Source organism: Acipenser ruthenus, chromosome 21 (genome assembly GCF_902713425.1).
Source record: "Acipenser ruthenus chromosome 21, fAciRut3.2 maternal haplotype, whole genome shotgun sequence".
NCBI classification, from domain to species: domain Eukaryota; kingdom Metazoa; phylum Chordata; class Actinopteri; order Acipenseriformes; family Acipenseridae; genus Acipenser; species Acipenser ruthenus.
This window is the reverse complement of record NC_081209.1, coordinates 12,986,110-13,011,234: the sequence shown is the minus strand read 5'-3', so window position 1 is coordinate 13,011,234 and position 25,125 is coordinate 12,986,110. Positions and strand designations below refer to the sequence as shown.

The following is a 25,125-nucleotide window of genomic DNA, read 5'->3' as shown; positions in this document are numbered from 1 at the left end:
TACACCAACATTAACACACGCACGCAACACACAAAACACACAAATGCACACAGGGGCGGGGCACTTTGCCACACTCTCTAAGTAGAGTGCAGGGGGATAGTTACCAGCAGGTACAGATTCATGTTTGCTGTTTTCTCTAGTAGAGTACAGGGGGATTTACCAGCAAGTACAGATTCATGTGTGTGTTATGAATGACCAGTTTGAGGATGGAACGAGTGTCAGATTTCAATTAGTTTTTAATTATTATGTGGACTGAATATTTTACTTTTCACTGTTATTATTATGAACGTGTTTTGGATCTTTAATATTGTGTGTGTCACTAAGTTGGTTTCTTGTTTTTATTATCACTGCATGTGTTTTGCTTTTGTTTTATTTACTTATTGTTGATTTATGATGCTTGAGCTCCAACACCTGATACAGATTGAGATTGCTGATGCCCGACTCTCACATTAACTATCACAGGTGTTTTCACCTGCCCTAATCTATCCTTCACAGACAATAAAAAGAGGGCTCAGTAAACAACCAAAAAAAAAAACGTTTTTTTTAGCAATTCTTTGGAGTTTTGAAAACCTTTGTTATTTCTCGAAAGACTCGATAGTACAGTCAAAATGTAAAAGAAGAGTTTGCTGTATCATAAACTTCCAGAAAACAGCTGTAAGTCCTCCATTAATAAGGAATGTTGGGTCAGTGTGACAGTCTGGCTCGCAGTGGTGACGTCACGGACCAGGAAGTAGAAACCAAAACAATGGATGGGCGGGTGAAGCTGAGTGCAATAGCACTCAGCGTATTTATTAACAAACAAAATATTTAAACAACACACAAAACAAAAAGGCGCGAGGGCCAAACGAATAAACAAACAAACAAGTAAGTGTCGTGCTGGCTAATCCAGCACGTTTTAGCAATTGTTAATTACGTTTTATTCACCTCACACTCTTTCTCTCTCCGCTCTCCCGTACTCTCCTCTACACTCAACCTCGAGTGCAGAGAGCTGCAGGTTTATATACTCTGGCCGAGGGATTAACTAGTTAATTATCTTATTATCCCTCGGCCAGAGTCTGCACGCATTTGGTAAGGATGCATGACTGTCAGCTAGTTAAATAATCAGTAGCTGATCATCCTCACGGGTTTTTAAATATAATAATAAAAGACGCGGTGCTTTTACCCGCGCCGCAAACAAAAATACAAATAATAATACATAGGGGTGGGACACTCCGCCACACATGCCCCCCCTTGTGCGCAGCACACATGGCCTTTTCGGCCACCTCCCCCCTTAGTCCCCAATGTCCCGGTTAGCAGTCCCGGCGCAGGAAAAGGGGCAGCAACGGACCAAAGGTGGCGGCCACGGTGGGATGTCCTCCTCCCACCCAAACAGCCGTAGCGTTCCAATGGCCTGCGCACCGGCCTGCTCCTCTGGCCAAAAAATTTTTGGGGGTGGTCTCCAGACCTGCCCCCCTTCTTCATGGCTGGCCGCTCCCCTCTGTGGGGCTCCGGCCACCCTTTCTCCTGCAGCGAAATTGCTGCGGGGGAATCTGGTCTCCTGACCTCCCCCCCCCTTCTTCATGGCTGGCAGCTGCCCTTCACGGGGCTCCAGCCACAGTATTTCCTGCCTCGAAAGTGCGGCTGGGGGAGCTGGTATTCTGACCTCCCCCCCTTCTTCGTGGCCGGCAGCTGCCCTTCATGGGGCTCCAGCCACAGTATTTCCTGCCGCATGGCAGGACTGGTAGCGACCCCAGGCAAAACAGGACCCTCGGGAGGCAAAGGTAGCAGCTGCAGACCTTCGGCAGGCAATGGCAGCAGCAGCAGCGGACCCTCGGGAGGCGATGGCAGCAGCAGCGGACCCTCGGGAGGTGAACTCAGGAGGGGAGCCCCTGGCCATTGAGGCGGCAGCGGGAGCTCCACTTCTCCCTCGTTCCCAGTAGCTGGTGGCTCTCCAGGTGATGTGGAGCAACAGGCAGCCCCAGGCGATGCGAGGCAGGCATCCCTAGGCGGTGCGAGGCAGGGCAGGAGCAGTCATTCCCATGACGGTGGATGTGGAACCAGCAGGTATTCACCCTCTGCTGGTGGAGGTGGGAGGGGAAAGCAGTCCTCCCACGACGGCTGAGGCGGAACCAGCAGTTATTCACCCTCTGCTGGTGGAGGTGGGAGGGGCAAGCAGTCCTCCCATGGCGGTTGACAGAACCAGCAGGCATTCACCCTCTGCTGGTGGAGGTGGGAGGGGCAAGCAGTCCTCCCACGGTGGTGGAGGCGGAACCAGCAGGCATTCACCCTCTGCTGGTGGAGGTGGCGGAGGCAGAGGCAGCTCCTGCTGCTCTGCTCCTGGTGGTGGAGACAGTGGTGAGGGCTCCTCTCCCTCTGGCGCTGGAGACGGCAGCGATGGCTCCTCTCCCTCTGGCGCTGGAGACGGCAGCGATGGCTCCTCTCCCTCTGGTGCTGGAGATGGCAGCGATGGCTCCTCTCCCTCTGGCGCTGGAGATGGCAGCGATGGCTCTTCTCCCTCTGGTGCTGCAGAAGGCAGCGATGACTCCTCTCCCTCTGGCGCTGGAGATGGCAGCGGCTGGGCTTTTCCCGATGAAGCTGGAGATAGCGGTAACCCTGCCATATCTGCAGCCAGGTAGCGGATTACCATGTCCGCAACCTCCGGGAGGGACACTGGGCAGTGTTGCTTTTCCTAGGCTTCCCATCGCTCTCCATCTCTGGCCCACAGGAGGCTGATCACATCGGGGAGGGCCTCTTCAGCATCCTCCCAGGCTCCACCAGCCAGCCCCAGATTCCCTCAGAGAAGAGTGAACTCCTCTTAGCCAGTGGGCCCTCTCCCCCTGACGCTGGACGCTCAGGCTCCTCCATCTCCTGCCATGGAGGGGGTTGGTCTGGTGCCACGTGCCCGACCTCACCAACCGCAAATCACCACTCCTCACCCTTCAGGCAGGTGAGGCAGACGTCCAGTGTGGCAAGGTAAGGCTGCTGTTGCTGCGCCTCCTGCTGCTGTTGTTGCTGCTGCTGCTGCTGCTGCTTTCTCCTCCGACTACTTTTCCCCATTTTTATTTATTTATTTATTTTTATTTTTTTTTTCCAAAAAAAAAAAAAACACACAAATACTTTTTGAAAAAAAAAAAAAACGTCCTTATCCTTTCCTGGTCCGGCTGTTGGAGGCGTTGTCCCACCTCGGACACCATATGTGACAGTCTGGCTCGCAGTGGTGACGTCACGAACCAGGAAGTAGAAACCAAAACAATGGATGGGAGGGTGAAGCTGAGTGCAATAGCACTCAGCGTATTTATTAACAAACAAAATATTTAAACAAAACACAAAACAAAAAGGCGAGAGGGCCAAACGAATAAACAAACAAACAAGTAAGTGTCGTGCTGGCTAATCCAGCACGTTTTAGCAATTGTTAATTACGTTTTTTTCACCTCGCACTCTTTCTCTCTCCGCTCTCCCGTACTCTCCTCTACACTCAACCTCGAGTGCAGAGAGTTGCAGGTTTATATACTCTGGCCGAAGGATTAACTAGTTGTTAATTATCTTATTATCCCTCGGCCAGAGTCTGCACGCGTTTGGTAAGGATGCATGACTGTCAGCTAGTTAAATAATCAGTAGCTGATCAGCCATGCATCCTCACAGGGTTTTTAAATATAATAATAAAAGACGCAGCGCTTTTACCCGCACCGCAAACAAAAATACAAATAAGAATACATAGGGGCGGGACACTCTGCCACAGTCAGACACATTGATGAATAGAGCTCACTGTGCTGACCTCTGTGAGAGGTGCAGTGAGCAGGGTCCTGTGAATAGAGCTCGCTGTGCTGACCTGTGTGAGAGGTGCAGTGAGCAGGGTCCTGTGAATAGAGCTCGCTGTGCTGACCTGTGTGAGAGGTGCAGTGAGCAGGGTCCTATGAATAGAGCGCACTGTGCTGACCTCTGTGAGAGGTTCAGTGAGCAGGGTCCTGTGAATAGAGCGCACTGTGCTGACCTCTGTGAGAGGTGCAGTGAGCAGGGTCCTGTGAATAGAGCTCACTGTGCTGACCTGTGTGAGAGCTGCAGTGAGCAGGGTCCTGTGAATAGAGCTCACTGTGCTGACCTGTGTGAGAGCTGCAGTGAGCAGTGTCCTGCTGAATCAAGGTACCTGGCACATGCAATACTTTTCCATTCAGTCATTTGTTCAATTCAATCGCTGTGATATGGGTAATAGAGTAATAGTAATAGGTAATAGTTTGTATTGTCGATAGTTGATCAAATTCAATAAGGGTAAAGGACACTGTTCGTGGTCCTGAACTGGTCAGATACGAAACGCAAATGGAAAATGTCTCCAATTAATCTTTTTTTTTTTTTTTTTAAAAGACTATTATGTCTGCTCGCGACATTTCTAATGAAACAAACAAAAAAAAAATACCAGATTCAGAGGAACACAATCTCGTGGCTGCTATTGGAGATCCTTGTAATAATAATACTATTTGTATGGGTACGTTTTCCAAAACAGTCAGATGGTGTGTTTCGGGAGGAGATGCTCTGTTTACAGCCTCTTGATGGCTCAAGAGACAGAACTGCAGTTTTAAGTATATTTTCACACTTTATTTACAATTAAACAAAGATAGGCAACTGGCCCTTTAAGAAAACACCTCCATTTAGAAGCACTAACTAAACATAACTAAATATCAGACAGCTAACCCTTTACCGATTTACACAATACTTTACACACAGTACAAGTATTACATACTTCTTTTTAAAACGTTTCCAGGTCGGAGCATGCAGACTTCATGCAGGCCTCTCACCCAGAGGCAGACAGACAAACATTTTAGACCTGCTTTATACCTTCTCAATTGGGAGCAGGTGCGCCTCATCATTGGCTCAAGAGCCGGTCAGCCCCCATGGTATTCTGGGGGTTGATTGGTTATTTTAGGACTACGTTTAAGACTACATTTTCCTTTTCCTCCCCCTCTCTCACACTGTGCAGGACTTTCATTTTACCTTTAGACAACTACAATGAAATCTTACAAGTTACAGTGCAACTACAGTACTATATTTATATTGGATAGCCGACAAATGTACAGCACAATGATGGCAAGGTAAATGATCTGTGAATTTGAACAGCTCAGTCTGTGTACAGTTAGTCAGGTTACTGTGTAGTGTGCGTCTTAACATTTCACTTTCCCCCAGTTCCTTTGCACAGAAAGCAGTAAATAAATAACCAGTCAACATTGCAGATGTCTAAAGTATAAACGATATGACTTGCAAAAAAAAAGAAGCTTGCACAAGATGTTCTCTGATCTGCTGTTTATTTTTTTCAACATTAAGCCAAAAATAAATGCAAGTGCAAAGCTAGCAAGGAAGTTTTCAGATAAAAGCCACATTTCTAGCTATTTGTCTACTGTTATAATGTTGTGTTCCTCTTTAAAATATATCATTGCAATGGAGAACATAAATAAACAAACTTCTAAAATTGCAATATGTTACCTCTTTTTACAAACTGGGTGCTACATTGATATCACATCACATTTAATTTTAATCTCTGCTTCAGTCACCTGAATCAATTTGAAACATTATCAGAAAATGCAGCACAAACTGTCCCTCCTCAGTCACAGACACAAACAAATTTGATGATTCTTCCTGATTAATTGTGTTTGATTGGATAGTAAGCAAGTATACGGTGCATACCCCTCAGCACACGGATCTTGAATCTTTGATATCTATTGAATAACTTGAGGTGTAGCTGACCTGTCCGATTCCATTGCCAGCTCAAGCAGTGTGCATTCTCTGTATAATGTAATGAATACAGCATTATTATTATTATTTTTATATTAAGCGTAGTTATTTAACACTATATCTTCTGCAAGGCTGTGGAGACTCTTCCTCACAGCACAGCACGCCGGGCTCCTTCCTCAGCGCTGCTCAGAGCAGAGCATCGTTCAGACCCCCTCTCCCCGCTGCACAGTCCTACAGGACCCCTGTCTCTGTGCTGAAGTCCTTCAATCCATTCTTCCTGTGCTGTTCACTGGAGGCAGTGAGAAGCTCAGAGTTGCAAGGGCAGCTGTATGCTTTCTGTTTGTTGCCAAGGGGCAGGTCGCTGGCAGGGAGGCTTAGCAGATGGAGACGCTGGGGGGGGGGCACAAACAGCAGAGACAATTCAGATCAGTGCAGATGCTTCTGTAACACTCCGTATACAGTATATATATATATATATATATATATATATATATATACACACACACAGTACATTGCTATCTGACCCCTTACACTGCACAGAGCATGACTAGTATTTATTTATTTATTTCTTAGCAGACACCCTTATGCAGGGCGACTTACAATTGTTACAAAAGATATCCCATTATTTTTTACATACAATTACATTATTTTTTACACATTATTTCTACATACAATTAACCATTTATACAGTTGGGTTTTTACTGGAGCAATCTAGGTAAAGTACCTTGCTCAAGGGTACAGCAGCAGTGTCCCCCACCTGGGTTGAACCCAGGACCCTCTGGTCAAAAGTCCAGATCCCTAACCACTACTCCACACTGCTGCTATCAAAATGGTCCGATTGTGAATTAATGAATTTGTGGTTTATCAAATATCGGGAACTACAAGGGAGTATATATGGTAAAACTTTTTAAACATTCTAAGAACATCAAGTAGACAAAGGTTTCTGCTGGTGTACCAACCGATAAAGACACATACACGCGAGATTTCTCAGTGTGATTTTACCTTGCGTATGGTCCCCTTGGTCCGGGTGAGTTTGAAGACGATCCACAGAGGAACCAAGACCATGGAGGAGAGAGCAAGGAACCAGCCGAGGATGTATCCCCAGGCCGGGTACTCGTATGTCCTGTTGTACTTGAGTGGGGTGTACTTGACCAGGGAGAAGATGAAGGTCCCCTAGTGGAGAGAGATGTCATTACACAAAATATCATAGTTGTATTTATATGATAAGAAATAATAGAATGGGAAGTGTATACACTGGGACACTTACAGTGCAGATGACTGGAGTGAAGAAGAGCCAGCAGTATTTAATCAGAGGCCAAGGCCGGTAGCCAATCATGTCTTCTATGCAGTCATAAAACCGGTCAGCACCTAAAGAATTAAACACAAGAGGTAAGAAGCTGGATGAGAATGCTAACACAGTTCCCCTGCTCCAGTGGCTCCCGCAGTCTGCCAGCTCTGTCACACTGTTCTGAAGGGACAGTAAACTCCTTACAGTGAAGAATCAGTGCAGTTCCATGGGGGTGCTGATACAATACCACAATATCACATGATCTCTCAAGAACCAGGAAGAAACACCAATAAATAAAAACACTGCTTAACACCACAGGCCAGAAAGAAAGAAAGAAAGAAAGATGGCAGTCTGACTGTGCAATAGTGAAAAATACTCTTATCAGTATTAGAGCAACAGCCTTCGGAAACCAATGAATATTACATTCATTTATTTGATTATTTTATTATTATTAGGATATTCTGTGATTTCAAGCTGGTCAGGAGTTGCAGGCTGCTGTTCATCACCCACCACATTCCACGTATCTGTTGCTATTTTTACACGTATTCATGTTTTTATTTATTTTGTTTGATAATCCACTAATGGTGAAAATAGAATGTCTTTAAAAGATGAACATACAAAACAAAGTATTCTACAATTTAGCATTTACTGTTTTTCAGATAAGCATTTAAATATGTAGAAACAACACAAATTATTTATGTTTTTATACTATGAAATGCCATGAAATAAGCACATTTTTCCCATGAAAACAATACAGCCCTATTCATCACCCACCGTAGACCCAGGCCACACAAACACACTGGATAATGGAGAGGAACAGGAGGCAGATCCCGCTGCAGGCGTAGTAATCAAACAGCTGGAAAAGATACAGGCCACCCTGCAGAACAAGAGAGAGCGATGGGAACATTATGCAAGGTGAGCTGGAACGCCGGTCTGTGTCTGGTCACAACGACTGCAGCACAGCTTGTCTGGAAGCATTAAGGGGAGCTTCTTAATAGCCTCAGATCTCTAGCATCAGAAACACATGGTGAGGGGATGGTGTTTGTATAGCAAGCACAATTAACCACAGAAATCACTGAGTCACCCCCTCACAGCATTAAGTGGTGATTAAGTATCCAGCACGTTTTATTTGACTGCATCGTCCCGTGTGATGGAAACAAATGACTTGTTAATAAGAAATGAATGTGATTGGTGCTTCTCTGGTTCAGCAGAAGCAGGGTTGCCAATCTTGCAATTTAGTTTTTACTGACAATAAAATACATTATAAAATGAGCTATTTCTATGTACTTACATTTCTTTAAGTCTTATTTCTCATGGTCATACATGGACACATTTGCAGACTGGATCATTTTCTTCGTTAGCTGAAGCTGATGCAGTTTCTAACAGCAGTCTTGATAGTCAGAATTCGATTCCGAATCTGTATAGACAGTTGATTTCTTACCTCTGTTTTTACAAGGTTCCACTAGTTCTAATTCTTCAGTACTGTGTTGCAAAGCCAACATATTCATGGGAAACTTGGGAAGTGTAGGAAAAAGTGGCTCCCGACTATGTGTAGACAATAGCGCAATTTTGTGCCAGTCTTCATGTCACCAGATCCCATCTAAGATCCATGAATTCAGTCACTTGGTACTGCATAAATTCCGTAAATACAGGCGGTTGGTCACCATCAGCTGTATGCACCAACTTAGAGAAGAGTTAGCCGCACACCAACAGCGTTCCTTTACTATCGCTCACCTCTGTGACCATAAGGAGCCCGACGCAGAAGCAGGAGACGCAGATGAACAGCAGGAGGAGTTTCCGACGAGAGCCCTGCTGGAAGAACGCAGGTCGCATGTCCGAGATAGCTGTGGTGAGGCTCTCGAGACCCACAAACTGTACCAGGAGAGAGAGAGAGAGTGGACGGGACCAGATTCTTAATGGATTGTAACACAAACTTCAGGACTGTGATATTGCACCACAAGCCCTTACCTTTCACACACTTCACAGCACATACAGATACAATAGAGGGGTAAGAAGGACAAAGGGAGATGGCAGCAGGCTGTTCCAAAGTATTAATATGAGGTTGAAAGCTAATCTGTGTGGCTGTGAAGCAACAAGAGCAGCCTGGACAATGTGGAAGCTACGCAAGAAAGCCACGTTTATCTGTGTGCTAATGAAAATCTAGTAGAGTTTCTCAAATAAGGGTAGCCCTTCTAAAAGCTTACCACAGTAAAAGCATAGCAGAGTTATGGTAAAGCATGGTAAATGCAATGTATAATGTGGCAATGTGCTCCTCTTCATCCTGCATGGGGCATAGGGCCAATGTGTGCCCATATGCCCCACAGCCAGGGCACCACTCCCCCCATCCCAGTCTTTGGGCCATTGCCTGAAGGGTCCTGTGGACGGAGCAGGGTATGGTGGTGTGGCTAGTTTGGCCACAGTCAAAACACCACAGCCCTGCTTCCGCCTTTCTCCCTTTGCCCTCCTGTGCTCCTCTCCAGCCTCTTCTACCCATTTCTTCTCCTTTTTTTTTCCCCAAAAAAAAAAATGCGGTTCCCGCTCTGGCCTGAGTCCTGGAGGCGCTGTAGATCCCACACAGGACACCACGTGTCACAAAGACGGACGGAGTGGGTGGCGTCAGACCAGAAGCAGGAAATAAATAAACAAAGACTTGGAGTTTTGGTGAAGCTGAGCGCGTGATCACGCTCAGCATTTAATAATTAACACAGTAAAGAAAATAAAAGGGTTGAACAAACAAAAACGGACTAAACAGTAAACAGACAAACGAACAAACACGGTGAGTGAAAACACTTACTACTTTATTATTCTTTTCGTTTATTTTAACTCCTCTCCACACCCGTTCTCCACTCACCGAACACCCAACCCCGAGTGAAAGAAACGTGCATCTATATATACTGTTGTGCTGGGATTCAATTACTAATTAATTATTCACTTGAATCCCAGCACGTGAATTAATTCTGTGCAACCCCGTGCTCACATATTATTACATACTTTAAATGCACGTGAAGTGATAGTGCAATCCCGTGCCTAAATATAATTATACAATTTTAACTCACACGTGAAACACAAACCCGTTTATATCCCGTGTACCAATGACTATACACCAACATTTACACACGCAACACGCAACACACAAATGCACACAGGGGTGGAGCACATTGCCACAATAACCACGGGGAAGAGAGTGATCAGTGACTCACTTTACCTGCTGAAATGATGGGCAGGCTGGCTTGATGTTAACCTAGTCCAGCATATATGAACTCACCTGGCTGTCCATCCCCAGCAGGATGACCATGAGGAAGAAGCAGCAGGCCCAGAGCTGGGGGAATGGCATCATGGCCACGGCACGCGGGTATGCGATGAACGCCAGTCCAGGACCTGCGCAAGGAGACAATACAAATTAATCACATTGTGATGAGCTGTGGAATAAGGGCTGACCAGGCTCATACATGGAACTCCCTAGTCACTCCCCAGTACTACGTCTTCATGCACGAGAAAAATACATCTGGGTTTTAACAAATGATTTGCAAGCCAAGTTTAATCGGGTTCAGAAATCTGCTAGTGTGCACTTGAATCCTCTTAAATTCCAGCTTGGTTTAATATGCAATATATATTGCCAATACAGGAAATCGAGTCCTTAAATAGGGAGAATCTGATTACATTGTGCATGTAAAATGGCATACCAGTAGAGTTGGAGCTGGAAGGTTACAATTTCAAATCCGAGATCATCTTTGCAAGGGTGCAGTAGTGGAATCGTTACATGTGGTGTCAGGGTGGGATTGATAACACAGCCCTGGACTGAGGGTGCAGTAGTGGAATCGTTACATGTGGTGTCAGGGTGGGATTGATAACACAGCCCTGGACTGAGGGTGCAGTAGTGGAATCGTTACGTGTGGTGTCAGGGTGGGATTGATAACACAGCCCTGGACTGAGGGTGCAGGATGAGGAAAATCTTGTAAAGGTTCCCTTGTTGAGTGACGGGTGTGGGGTTCTGTAATAAGGACTGAGGAAGTTAATGTAATTTGAAGTTACTACCTTCATTACTCATGTTGTGTCTTATAGTATACAGCTTTTTATTGCCACAGGTTCTGAGGAAGTCAAGAATCGAGAAACATGGACGAAAACTGCATATGAAGAAACACCAAGCTTCGCAGCACTCCTCATCCCCCCTACCGGACTCTGCGACCTCCGAGATTGGCACTCCCTGCTCATACGCCATGAAGCCCAGCACTGAGAAGATGGCGAACCCGGCCACAAAGCTTGTTCCACTGTTCAGCAGGCACAGGTACACAGAGTCCCTGAAATCACAAGGACAGTATGACTAGAAACGCATTCTCCTCATTAGGACAACGGTACTCAGTGTTTTGGCCATGGACACAGATGTTAAAGGAAAGACTTCCCATCTCATCATAAATACAAAACCTTTTCTCTAAAATGCATCTAAAATATAAAAATGACATTCTAATTCTCAAATGGCATAAAAGGAGAGGTTAAGATAATACGGTAGTCGACTAGCTGCTTCAGTTCCTGTACAGCTACGTCAGTATTGCAGATTTATGTCGGCTGGCACCTCGGGCACAGCGCTCTGTTGTCCGGGGCACGTCTATAGGCACAGCAAATTTAAATCAGCACAGCACATTTCTGCTCGCATCCATGGAAAAATGTGTTTGGCCTTGGCCTCTTGACACTAGACTGCACTGTCTCATAGTGAATGTACTCAGCTGCACCAGCACAGCTCTCCAGGGTGTTTGGATGAAGCTGTGGGAGATATGTGACCTGCAATGCCAGGATTCTAACCCGGATCCTGTGTGCGGGATGGAAGTTCAGAAGGGAGAAAAAATCCAGGCAAGGGGCCAATGGGAAAGCAGTTCATCCTTGCTGTTGCCAGGCAGATAGTCAATCTGGGAAATGTGCCATCCCAATGTCAAGACCGCTCCTCTCTAGTTTGCCCATAACAGGGCAGAGCAACTTACTTGTAGCAGTCGTTGTTATACTTGTTGTAGCTGCCAAGCGCGGTCAGGCATCCCAGGCAGATCGCATAAGAGAAGAAAATCTGTGTGCCTGCATCCATCCACACCTAATAAGATAGAAATATAGAAACATCTATCAAATGCCCCAAACCCACTTTATTCTGACCCTGATGAAATCGATTTAACCTTCTGCCACATTCCACATTCATTATCTCTGCTGCAGGTAGTAGGACCCCAAGTGAAACATTAAACTCCATGTATTGCACATCTGACTTTTTAAAGTCATACCAATACATTCTGGAAAACTAAACTTTCTATATAAGAATGATAAGGAGCTTTGTTTTGCCAATGAGGGATTATTATTATTATTATTATTATTATTATTATTATTATTATTATTATTATTATTATTATTATTATTATTTTTATTATCACCCCTTTTAAAGCCTAAAAAGATTGAAACCCTGCTGGTGTAACAGGACGACGACCCCACACACCGCTAGCAAGCATTTTAACTGCTTGTCTGCAGGTGTGGTTACAGAGCTTTTAACCCATCTCACTTAGAGGGGTCACAATCTGTAGTGATAAGTGCATCACACAACACCCCAGCGCTGCCTCTTTGGTTCAGTATCATTTTGAAAGATGTCTTGAGGTACCTGTGGATCGGCGAGCCGCGCTGGGTCTGGGTAGAGGTAGAAGATGATCCCATCCATGGCTCCAGGCAGAGTGAGTCCACGGATCAGCAGGACGACCAGCATCAGGTAGGGGAACGTGGCTGTGAAGTACACCACCTGGGTGTGTGGGGATGTGGGGGGTGGGAGGGGAGTTTGCCAAGCAGAAGTATTTTGATCTGCTGATGTTAAGGTCATTAAAATAGACACCCTAGGTCTAGTGTACTAGGAACAATGCAGACTTAAGCCCTCACCTTTCCTGTGGATTTGACTCCCTTCCAGACACAGAAATAGCAGATAATCCAGGCGAGCAGGAGACACAGCGTCATCTCCCAGTGCAGGCTGCCCACCTCCTCAATCCCGCCAGAGATCTTCAGCACCCGCCTCCTAAAGGGACCAGGACACACACAGTCAAGCAGGGATAATCAGTGTTTCTACACCATATTGGGAGTCAATGAAAAATACTGTAAACAAACATGTGCATGCGTGGATTTAACTAACGTACTCCCAGAACTCCATGGCCGGGGACGTGGCATTCTTGGGAACAGTCCAGTTAGAAGTGAGGTTCTGCTTGTCGAATTCCACACAGGTACCTGTCAGACATGGGGAAGGGAAGGCAGAGGATAACTTGGGAAAGGAAAGCGGCAAACAGTTCCAGACTCAAAAGGGGGGTGCTGTGTTTAGTGTACCTGTGTACCTCACACACTCTTTACTCATCTATACTGCTTGCTGAGATTACAGCTTGAATCAACTACATCTCCCTACACTACTTGCAACCTCTGTTGACAGCGGAGACCTTGCGGGAAAGTTCAGGATTGACGGCTTCATAACAACTACAGTGCAGGGCTTGTCTGCGCTTGTCCTCGACTTGGAAGCATTCTGCAGCCGCCCAGATTTCTGGATCAACAGAGGAGAGAACTAAAATTTTACGATTATCAGGCGAGTATTATAACAAATATGGAATCTGCAATGTGTGCTATGGAGTGCAGCTCATGTGAAATGTATATAGTTGTTGATCCATCACAATTTTTGGAAGTCTTTTATTGTCAGAAATGTTCTCTTATAAATACATTAACGCACAAAGTTGCTGAACTTGAAAATAAAATCGTAACACTCCTAGAGATATATACAAGTGAGCAGTTTATAGAAAACAGTGTTCATGAGGTAAACAACACCTGGTTATCTTTCCTATCTTCCAACTATTATAGAATTCTTCTGATGGGTGATTTTAACATTTATGTAGATATCGAATCAGACAAGTACTCAACACATTTTTTTAATTTATTTGATTCTTTAGACTATGTCCAGCATATTACAGGTCCTACTCATAATTATGGACACAGGTTAGATTTAGTAATTTCTCACAGCCTAAACGCTATGGACTTTATAATTACTGGTCTTATCATTTCAGATAATTTTGCTGTTATTTTTTAGGTTAATATGCCAGCACTTACAAATAAAGTGATACACTCTTTTACAACTTGGGAACTTAACCCTTCAACTGCTTTAAAGTTTTCAGAGGCACTTGGCTCTTTATTGCCTTTGCACTCTGTATCTATGGATGAGCTTGTTGATAATTATAATATCTTTCTATCTAGTACCCGTGATGCTATTGCTCCAGCTAAGGTTCGAAATGTTTCACAAAAAAAATCCTCGCCATGATTTAATGATGGCACTCGAAAACTTAAACAGGATGGTGGAAAATTAGAACGTAAATGGAGAGGTACTAAACTACATGTACATGATCTTATATGGAAGGACCATCAAGTAAAGTGTAGGGAAGCTTTGGTAGGAGCCAGATCAGTATACTACTCATAATCTTTCTGCTGCCACATTCTCTTGCAATGACTTCATTGACTATTTCATAGTAAAATTAGAACCATCAGAAATCAGATTTCACAGATATCTTTGGTGATGAAAGACGTAACCCCAGTAGAACCTACCAGACCTGGTTATTTTTTTTTCCTTCTCTCCGATCTTTATTAGATCTAAGTGCTGCTTTTGATATCGTGGATCACTCTATCTTAATCAATCGCCTGCAAAATGTTGTGGGTTTATCTGGAGTTGTTTTACCCTGGTTCAAGTCTTATCTTTCTGATAGGTCTCAATTTGTTTTAATTGGGAATGAAAAGACTGCATTGTCTGAATTATTTTGTGGGGTTCCACAGGGCTCTATTTTAAGTCCTTTATTATTTTCCATTTATATGCTTCTACTGGGTGATATTATAAGCAAACATGGAGTGAATTTCTATTTTTATGCAGATGACACCCAGCTGTATTTGTCTCTAAACCTGGTGATGCCTCTTTTGGGACCAATATAGTATCGAGTCTTACTGACATTAAGGGCTGGATGTCTAAAAATATCTTAATGTTGAATGCAGAAAAAACTGAGGTTTTGTTAGTGGTTCATCAAACAAGCTAGATAAGCCTGAATCATTTGGCCTGGATTTCAGCACCTACCTTGTGAACATGTACTAGAAATGAAAAATTTAGGTGTAATCTTCAACCCTACTCTTTCAATTGAGAAACATATAAAAAATATTACACAATTGTCTTTTTATCATTTTAGAAATATTGCAAAACTTAGACCTATAATCTCTACATCTGTTGCTGAAAGACTAGTACATGCCTTTGTATCCTCCAGAATTGATTATTGTAATGCGTTATTTTCTGGCCTCCCAAATTGTTTATTGTCTCGTTTGCAACTGGTTCAAAATGCTGCTGCTAGAATCTTGACCAAAACCAGAAAAAGGTAACATATCACCCCAATGTTGGCTTCTTTGCATTGGCTTCCTGTACATTTTAGAGATGATTTTAAAATACTGTTAGTAACTTATAAGGCCCTAAATAACTTGGCACCAACCTATTTAGGAGAACTGCTTATCCCAAATATCCCCAATCATAACCTTCCTGAATATGGGATTGCTAGTAATCCCTAAAATAAAGTATGTTAAATGGGGAGGAAGGACCTTTTGTTATAGAGCCCCCATACTTTGGAATGAGCTACCAACACATGTGAGGGAAGCTGAGACTCTATCTGTTTTTAAAACCAGACTAAAAGCATATTTGCTTGAGTTGGCATTTTTATAATATGTATGTATATGTATATGTATATGTATGTATATATCTGTTTTAGTTTTTATTGTTGTATCTGTTTGTATTTTTATTTGCATATATATATTTAATTTAGTTACTGGTGTTTACATTATATATTTCTTAAACTTTTTTTTCATCTGACATGTTTGTTTGTTTGTTTGTTTGTTTGTTTTGTATTTATAAGTGTGATTATTTTTTGCCCTGTAAGACATGGGGAAGGGAAAGAAGAGGATAACTTTGGAAAGGAAAGTGGTAAACAGTTCCGACTGTTTACAACAGTACCTGCTGAAGTGTGAAGGAGAGAGGTATGTCCCATAGGGAAAGAACACATTATTTATATATTATAAATATATGCAATGTAACCATTTTATATGTTACATATATGCATCACTGTGGCAATGTGCTCCACCCCTGTGTGCATTTCTGTGTTGTACGTGTTGCGTGTAAATGTTGGTGTATAGATATGATACACGGGATATAAACGGGTCTGTGTTTCACGTGTATTTAAAAATGTAGACTTGTATTTAGGCACGAGGATGGCACAAATCACTTCAAGTGCTGGTTAAAATGTAATGTGTGGTCACGGGAGTGCACTTCAATTAATTCACATGCAGTTGTACCAAGATTCCAATTGAATGATTGACTAGCAATCGAGTCTCGGTACAACTGCATAAAAGCAGCATGTTTTCACTCACTCTGGGTTGGGTGTTCGGTGAGTGGAGAACGGGTGTGGAGAGGAGTTAAACGAAAAGAGTAATAACATAGTGTTTTCACTCACCGTGTTTGTTCGTTTGTCTGTGCATCCACCGTTTGTTAATGTTGTGCGTTTTGTTTGTCTATTTATTTTGGCATAGAGTGCTGTGTCCTGTTCTTGTGTTCTCTTGTTTTGTTTATTAAATGCTGAACACAACCAACTGCTCCGCTTCACCAACCTCGCTGTCTCTGTCTGTCTGTTTCTTCCGGGTCTGACGTGTCACCACTCAGCCAGCCTTGTGACAATCACATATCCATATATTGATGTACATATATTCTTATTATGTTTTTAAATATAAGCAAAATAGGAACGTGCATGTCCAAAATGAATGATATCATGCTACTTGATTAGTATGTCTGTAACAGGGAGAGACCTGGACTGGCCGTCTGACGCATGCACGATGCTGCAGGAAGAGGGCGGCAGTCCCGTGGGGTCTGCCTGCCAGTCATGGCGGTGACACGGAGAGGTGGGAAAGAGGGTTGTGTGCTTTTCCCCTCTCTGAGTGGCTGGGAGGCGGACTTTAATGGGATTGTTAACCTATAAAGTAACACTCTGTTGTTTCCTCAGATCCGCCCCTTTAAACTGGAACTGCGAGAACAGCGGTCTCGTTTTGAATACTGAGGGACGGGAGGCTAACACAAGCCCGGAAAGAAAAAGAAAAAAAATCAAAGAAAATACTTTTAAAGAAAGAAAGGGAAAAGTGGGGGATCGTTGGGCAGCCCCAGTGACGTGTGTGAGTTGGAGACAGCAGAGGGTAGGACGGAGTCCCGGGTCATACGGGTAGCGGCGACTGGGGAGATTCACGCTGTGAAGTGCAGCACATTTATTTTGTAGTTTTTCCTTACTGTGTTTTATTTTCCCTGTCTCTTTTTGCCTTTTCTTTTTTTATAATTTGTGATCACCTGCGAGTGCCGGACTGTACCTGAGTACCCTGCCGTGGTATTCTCCGTTGGTTCTGGATACCATAGCTGGTAGCCAGACCACGGACCACAAGCGCCCTCTACGGGCTCAAAGAAATCAGTGCACCAGAGAACAAAAGAAAAATAATAAAACCGAGCACCTGTGTGGTGTTATCAAATACCATTTCTATCTCCCGTGTCAGTGAATACCCGCACCCTCCCACACGTGGTGTCAGAAGAGGGATTCACTGGCACTGCCCAAACAAAGCAGTGCACCCACCAACGGAGAAGAAATGGATGCCGTCCAGTTTGCGGCCATGATGGACCTCCTGCGCCAGACCCTAACTGCTGCGGTGCAGGGGGCTGCTCGACCGGCCGGTCCTGACCCCAGGTTACAGAGACCCACCAACCTGACAGCCGAGGATAAACCCAAAGCCTACTTGGAGGTGTTTGAGGCCATAGCGACCTCGGCTGGGTGGGCTCAGGCACAGTGGGCCAGCTGCCTCTTGCCCCAGCTGACGGGAGAGGCACAGGCAGCAGCGAGAACCCTATCCCCTGAGAGGATGATGGACTACCCCGCGCTGAAAGCGGCCATCCTTAACCGCGTGGGGGCCACCCCAGAGGGGTACCGGCGAAAGTTCCGGGAGGAACGGTTCTCAGCAGAGGAGCATCCCAGAACTATCGGGCATCGTCTAAAGGATTACGCCATGGGCTGGCTGAACCTGGACGCGAGCACCAAAGCCAGGTTAGTGGAGGAGATCGTGGTGGTGCACTTCCTGGAGTGCTTGGCACCGGCACCTCGGCTTTGGGTGCAACGGCAGGCACCTGCCACTCTAGATTGAGCGGTCGAGTTGGCAGAACAGTACCAGGCAGCAGAGCCAACGCCAGCAAGACTGCCTGGAAGGAGCACAATTGCTGTATCACCCCCTCCACTGGCCCCGGAGAGGGCGAAGGGACTGGGGGGAAGGGGTAGACAGGTATTTGGACGGTGGGTGTCAGCGGGAGCTCCCGGCCCGGGAATTGGGGCAGGGTGGGTTTACCCACGGGCTCCAGTGTTTCCACCTCTTGTTGAAGCGTCGGGGCGAGAAACCAGCCCACCAAGGTGTTGGACGTGCAGGGAGGTGGGCCACATCGCGCGGGACTGCCCCATGATGGAGTGTGACCTCAACCGACCAGGTAAGCATGTTCAATTACCTCAGTCACTCCAGCAGACAGGTTTTGTTATTCCTGTAACCGTGGATGGTACACAAACCCAGGCGCTCCTGGATTCAGGGTGTGGTCAGTCCCTAATACAGGATAGCCTAATCTCACCGGGGCATAAACAAATATTGGGTCGGGTGCATATTAAATGTATTCATGGGGATGTACGCTCTTACCCTAAGGTTAGCATAACGGTGAAAATTGGCCAGCAGATGACACAGGTGCAGGTGGGGTTGTGTTCTCTATTGCCGGTACCGGTAGTTCTGGGACGGGACTGTGGGCAATTCAAGAGTTGGTTGGCTGCCCTGACAGCCCCGTCCTCGCTATTGGCTAAGAAAGAGGAAGTAATTGGAGAGATCTTTCCCTTTCGCGACCCGGAGTGGTTTTGTCATAAATTTAAACCCCGTAAAACTAAATGGGAGCGCCAGGCTGCTAAGAATGAGGGCTGGCAGTGGAAGGGGTTTGAGAAGTTTCAGGTGGGGGCGATTGGTGAAGAGTCTGGGAGGGAGACCGCGGAGCCAGCGCAGGGGTCTGGTTCGGCTGCCTCCGCTCAGGACCGACCTGATCCCGAGCTGGAAGCCATGGGAGCTGATTTTTTAGCTCGTTCCCGTGACTTCCGACTCGAGCAAGGGCGTGACGACGTGCTGGGCAGGCTCTTTAACCAAGCAGCGGTGGTTAATGGTCGGGTGGTCGAGCCCAGACGCGCCGCCACGTACCCTCACTTTGAAATCGCTCGAGACCTCCTGTACCGTGTTGACAAATTGCCCCAGACCGGGGAAGTGCATCACCAGTTGTTGATTCCTCATCCCTTTAAGGAGGATTTACTGCGGCTGGCTCATGCTATCCCTTTGTCTGGGCATTTGGGCAGGGATAAGACTAAAGCAAGGCTTGTGTCACGGTTCTACTGGATGGGGCTGGATGGTGACATCAGACGTTTTTGCGAACGTTGTGGGGAGTGTCAGAAGGCTAGTCCTAGAGCCATCACACAAGCCCCACTGGTGCCGTTGCCACTAGTGGAAGCTCTGTTTGAGCGTATTGGAATGGATTTGGTTGGGCCGCTGGAGAGGAGTGCGGCGGGATACACACACCTATTGGTAATTCTGGATTATGCCACGCGTTATCCCGAGGCCATTCCCCTTCGCTCTGCCTCAGCCAAATCTGTTGCCAACGAGCTTGTGAAGGTCTTTTCCCGAGTGGGGATTCCCAAAGAAATACTAACCGACCAAGGCACCAACTTTATGTCCCGACTAATCCACGGAACATGTAAACTTTTGCGGATTAAGACCATCAGGACCTCGGTGTTTCATCCTCAGACCGATGGTCTTGTGGAGCGCTTTAATAAAACCCTTAAGAACATGTTGCGCAGATTTATTAATAGTGATGTGTGTTACTGGGACCAGCTGATTCCTCCCCTTCTCTTTGCGAACAGAGAGGTACCCCAGGCTTCCACAGGTTTTTCGCCATTCGAGCTGCTGTATGGTCGGAGACCCCAGGGTGTGCTCGATCTGGTCAGAGAGATGTGGGAGGAACAGCAGGATAATTCGACTAATACAGTCCGGTATGTGTTGGACCTGCGCAAACGTCTTGAGTCTGTGGGGAAATGGGCGCATGACAATTTGCAGCAGGCTCAGCACAGACAGGAGACGCAATACAACCGAGGAGCCCGGTTGCGCACATTTCAGCCGGGGGATAAAGTACTTCTATTATTACCCAGTTCTGAGTCGAAACTTCTGGCTAAGTGGCAAGGACCCTTTGAAGTTACACGCCGGATTGGGAAGGTGGACTATGAGATCTGCCAGCCAGAGCGATGGAGAGAGAAACACATTTATCATATAAACCTCTTGAAGCCCTGGCTGCAATCGGAGGCATTGGTAGTGGCGCAGGCAGATGACGTCACTGACCTGGGACCTGATCTTTCTGTGGTGGTGAAAACAGGGTCGGTACAGATTGCAGAAAATCTGACACCAACACAGAAATGTCAGGCTCGGGCACTTGTGACGGAATTTCCTGATGTGTTTTCTCCTGTCCCGGGGCAGACTCGAGTAGCCCACCATCACATTGAGACTGAGCCGGGGGCGCTAGTTCGCCAGAGACCGTACCGCATACCTGAGCACAAAAGACAGGTAATAAAAACTGAAATTGACGAAATGCTCAGACTGGGGGTAATAGAGGAGTCCCAAAGTGACTGGAACAGTCCGATTGTTTTAGTGGATAAGCCAGACGGTTCCACACGATTTTGTATTGACTTCAGGCGAGTTAATGAGAAATCAAGGTTTGACGCTTATCCCATGCCCCGGGTAGATGAATTGCTGGAGCGTCTAGGCATGGCTCATTTTATGACGACACTGGATTTAACGAAGGGGTACTGGCAGATACCCCTGACCCCAGAGTCCAGAGAGAGGACGGCGTTTTCGACTCCCTATGGGTTATACCAATTTAGGACCATGCCCTTTGGGTTGCACGGTGCACCAGCCACTTTCCAGCGGATGATGGATCGCATTTTGCGGCCACATCAGCAGTACGCTGCTGCTTACATAGATGACGTGGTTATCCACAGTGAGGATTGGCCGAGTCATCTGTGTAAGGTAGCGGCGGTAGAGTCGGAGTATTTAGGGTATTTTTTCTCTCAGGAAGGCATGGGGGTGTAGGATTTCGAATGGACCGGTGGTGCCATTCTGAGGGGGAGGATGTGTAACAGGGAGAGACCTGGACTGGCCGTCTAACGCATGCACGATGCTGCAGGAAGAGGGCGGCAGTCCCGTGGGGTCTGCCTGCCAGTCATGGCGGTGACACGGAGAAGTGGGAAAGAGGGTGTGTGTGCTTTTCCCCTCTCTGAGTGTCTGGGAGGCGGACTTTAATGGGATTGTTAACCTATAAAGTAACACTCTGTTGTTTCTTCAGATCCGCCCCTTTAAACTGGAACTGCGAGAACAGCGGTCTCGTTTTGAATACTGAGGGACGGGAGGCTAACACAAGCCCGGAAAGAAAAAGAAAAAAATCAAAGAAAATACTTTTAAAGAAAGAAAGGGAAAAGTGGGGGATCGTTGGGCAGCCCCAGTAACGTGTGTGAGTTGGAGACAGCAGAGGGTAGGACGGAGTCCCGGGTCGTACGGGTAGCGGCGACTGGGGAGATTCACGCTGCGAAGTGCAGCACATTTATTTTGTATTTAGTTTTTCCTTACTGTGTTTTATTTTCCCTGTTTCTTTTTGCCTTTTCGTTTTTTATAATTTGTGAGCACCTGCGAGTGCCGGACTGTACCTGAGTACCCTGCCGTGGTATTCTCCGTTGGTTCTGGATACCATAGCTGGTAGCCAGACCACAGACCACAAGCGCCCTCTACGGGCTCAAAGAAATCAGTGCACCAGAGAACAAAAGAAAAATAATAAAACCGAGCACCTGTGTGGTGTTATCAAATACTATTTCTATCTCCCGTGTCAGTGAATACCTGCACCCTCCCACAATGTCATATAATATGTTATATAGATATATTTTCAAACAATTCTAGCAACACCCCCCCCCCCCCCCCAATCCCTCGCTGCCCTCCTAGTCAGAGTACCTGTATTCCAGGTGTTTCTGCAGCTGGCCCAGGGCAGCTCCCAGCTGAAGGAGTGGAAAAAGTAGAAGAGAGCCCAGGCCAGGATAATGATGTAATAGATGCTTGCATAGACAACGATCAACTGACTGGCATAACCCATACCTGGAGAGCGGAGGAGGGGGGAAGCACATATGAAGTTAAACATCTACCAGTACTGGTACTACAAGGCTTTTTCATGTATTTCATTTATTTAACAAGTAACTAATGCAAATCATTCACGTTTTTCACTGCAGACATGTGGCAGAAAGAGCAGAAGATTAAGACTTGAATAAGCCCTCTCTTATACAAGTTTGCACTGCAATTTTCTATGCTGCTCCCCATGGTTATACCATGCATTTACCATGCTTTACCATACCTCTGTAAATGCTTTATTACATTTTGCTATGCTTTTACTGTGGTAAGCTTTCAGAAGGTCTACACTCGTTTGAGAAACTCTACTGGATTTTCATTCGCACCAATTGTGAATTGCTAAACCGTTTTTTAAACACACAGATCAACGTGCCTTTCTTGTGTAGCCTCCACATTGTCCAGGCTGCCCTTGTTGCTTCATCGCCACACAGATTAGCTATCAACCTTGTATTAATACTTTGGAACAGCCTGCTGCCTTCTCTCTCTCTCTCTCTCTCTCTCTCTCTCTCTCTCTCTCTCTCTCTCTCTCTCTCTCTCTCTCTCTCTCTCTCTCTGCTTTGCACCCAGGTTTATTTAAAGTGTTTTTGAAGGCCTTAGTTATTATCCCTATAAACGAATGCCTTCCTCTGTGTAATGGTAAAATGTTTCCTTTTGGATTTTGTTTGGTTCCTAATAATAATGTATGATTAAAGAGTTAATTAAAGTTATAACTGAGTGCTTGTTACCAACACATTAATAATTAATGTGGATTAAACAAATGTAACAGACAATGATTCTCTCGCCTTCAAAGAGGGGGCAGATTTTCCTCCAGGCGGTGATGCCCCCCTGGCTGGTGTACTGCCCCAGAGCTGTCTCCAGGAGGAACAGAGGTATCCCGCAGAACACCAGGAACAGCAGGTAGGGGACGAAGAACACACCTGTTTGAAGAAACATTGTGAGATAGGTTAAATACCCCGTGCCATGCCTTGACAGTTTATCTCACTGTGGCATCAGACCAATTACTAAAGCAAAATACATTACAAAATGAATTAGCAGCATTTATATTGTTCGATTAAATCAGGTTAAAAGCTCTATAACCACAAATGCAGATGAGCCCGGCTCTTTTGCAGTAATTGAGATCCTCGCTTGCAGTATGCAGGGTCGCCGGTTCATGCCCACCCTCTGCCCTGTGACACAAACAAGAAACTGCTGACTATTACACGGCACAGTACCGTCACACACCTCCTCCATTTTTGTAGCACAGATAGGGGAACCTCCACACATTTCCCAGCCCGACAATCTGCCCGGCAACAGCCAGGATGAACTCTGTTTTGCTTGCCCATTGGCCCCTCGCCTTGATTGTTGACCCCCTCTGAACTTCCATCCTGCACACAAGAAGATCATAAAAAAGAGGGTTGATTGAGTTCACTGCAGTAGCGCTGGACAGAACCATCACATTGCAAAGCAAACAAATCTCAGCTCGTAAAGACTTATTTCATAATGTAGATTCTCATACTGTGCTGTCAGTCTTCAAAGGGGAGTGTAGAGAGAGATGTGGGGGAGGGTGGTCAGTCCTACATTTGATTGCTTACGCTTTGATGCGGAGGGTTATTGCTCTCAGTTTTGTATTTTACACCATCCTGTCAAGCTGGGCCCCTCAGACTGCCGAAAGGCACATGGCTGTAACCTGAACCCCTGGTGGTATAGCCTCCAGAATTTGCACCAATGCAAAATGTAATAACTGACGCATGTTGTAATATTTACATACTGCTGTAGTTTTCCATATATTTAACAAAAAAACTGACACAATTTGAAAAATGTGACATTTTGAAATCTAAGATGAAATGCTGCACTACTATTATGGCTTCCGGTAGATTTTTGCAAAATCATTTTGTAGATTCTTTGATTACATGATGTTGAATAAAATATCTAAATTATGTTCAAATAGGGATTTTTTGTTATGTCTCAATCCTAGAATTGTAGGTGATATATTATGTACTACCACAAGTGTGCGATTTACACAAAACATGATGACATCTGGAACAGTACTGAGATTCTCTTGTGACAGCGAACTCATTACATAACACCTCTTTCAGGTGAAATCTTACAGAAATAGTTAACGACTCACATTACAACACAAGTAGCGACACTGCAAAACAAGGCTCTTAAATGTTCAATATAAACCAAAAGGCCATTTATAGCTCATTTTGTTGGTTCTGTATATATCCTAACATGTGCAATAATACAATATGTAACACATTTATGCAATTACAATGAAACATTGAAAAACACAGAACTTATTTGAAGATTAAAATGATAACAAACCCCTAGTCATTTGCCCCTTCCCCCTTCTCTCTTTCTCAGCCTCTTGCTAGTGAAACAGCAATAGTTTCTAATACACATTTTTAATCATATTTCACTCTAGAGAGTTAATGACTCCAATGTGCTTGTAAGCTGTTTAAAACAACAACATAAAAATACACTTTTAACTGAAAAGGGTTGCAATACAAAAACAAACACAAAGAATTGTAAACTGTCCTTTTACCCTTAAAGCTAGCTGTTGGTTGTCTTCAATATAGTTGTCTCTGGAGTGACTGTTTAAATAGTGGGGGATCTGGCGCAGCTGGTTTGGGTGTAGTGCTAGAAAGCTCCCACCCTCCTTTAGTAGGTTACATAACTTGTGTAGTAACAGCTATTGCAAGAGTTGGGTCTCCCTGGTTATTTACTTGACAAAGTTGCTTACTGATGTGGAAATTACAATGCTTAGTTTAATGCATTCACATAACTTCACAGAAAGTTAATAAGTAGTGCTCTTACTTTTTATTTTTTTTCTCTCTTATGAA

The 25,125-nt window shown here is 45.2% G+C and overlaps 1 protein-coding gene across 1 annotated transcript; it reads right to left on the bottom strand.

Annotated features, from left to right (window-relative positions):
- Window positions 1-5,256: 5,256 nt before the first annotated feature.
- Window positions 5,257-24,902, bottom strand: LOC117427628 (sodium- and chloride-dependent GABA transporter 2-like). The gene is made up of 15 exons (XM_034045790.3): window positions 24,828-24,902; window positions 23,525-23,667; window positions 23,086-23,220; window positions 22,136-22,276; window positions 13,135-13,222; window positions 12,884-13,016; window positions 12,615-12,749; window positions 11,962-12,065; window positions 11,162-11,286; window positions 10,254-10,366; window positions 8,723-8,860; window positions 7,763-7,865; window positions 6,968-7,068; window positions 6,703-6,873; window positions 5,257-6,090 (listed from the first exon to the last, which is right to left on the bottom strand). Exons 2-15 carry the CDS (start codon window positions 23,664-23,666, stop codon window positions 5,932-5,934), a joined length of 1,788 nt encoding a protein of 595 aa, XP_033901681.3. The 5' UTR covers window position 23,667; window positions 24,828-24,902; the 3' UTR covers window positions 5,257-5,931.
- Window positions 24,903-25,125: the final 223 nt, after the last annotated feature.

Bases quoted from the DNA above. Each gene is read 5' to 3' on its own strand.
- LOC117427628 (XM_034045790.3), bottom strand. From the start codon at position 23,666: ATGGAAGTTCAGAGGGGGTCAACAATCAAGGCGAGGGGCCAATGGGCA. The intron at 23,221-23,524 runs GTGTGTGACGGT...TTCTTCAAACAG, and splicing joins GTGCTACAAAAATGGAGGAG to GTGTGTTCTTCGTCCCCTAC. The intron at 22,277-23,085 runs GCGAGAGAATCA...TCCGCTCTCCAG, and splicing joins AATCTGCCCCCTCTTTGAAG to GTATGGGTTATGCCAGTCAG.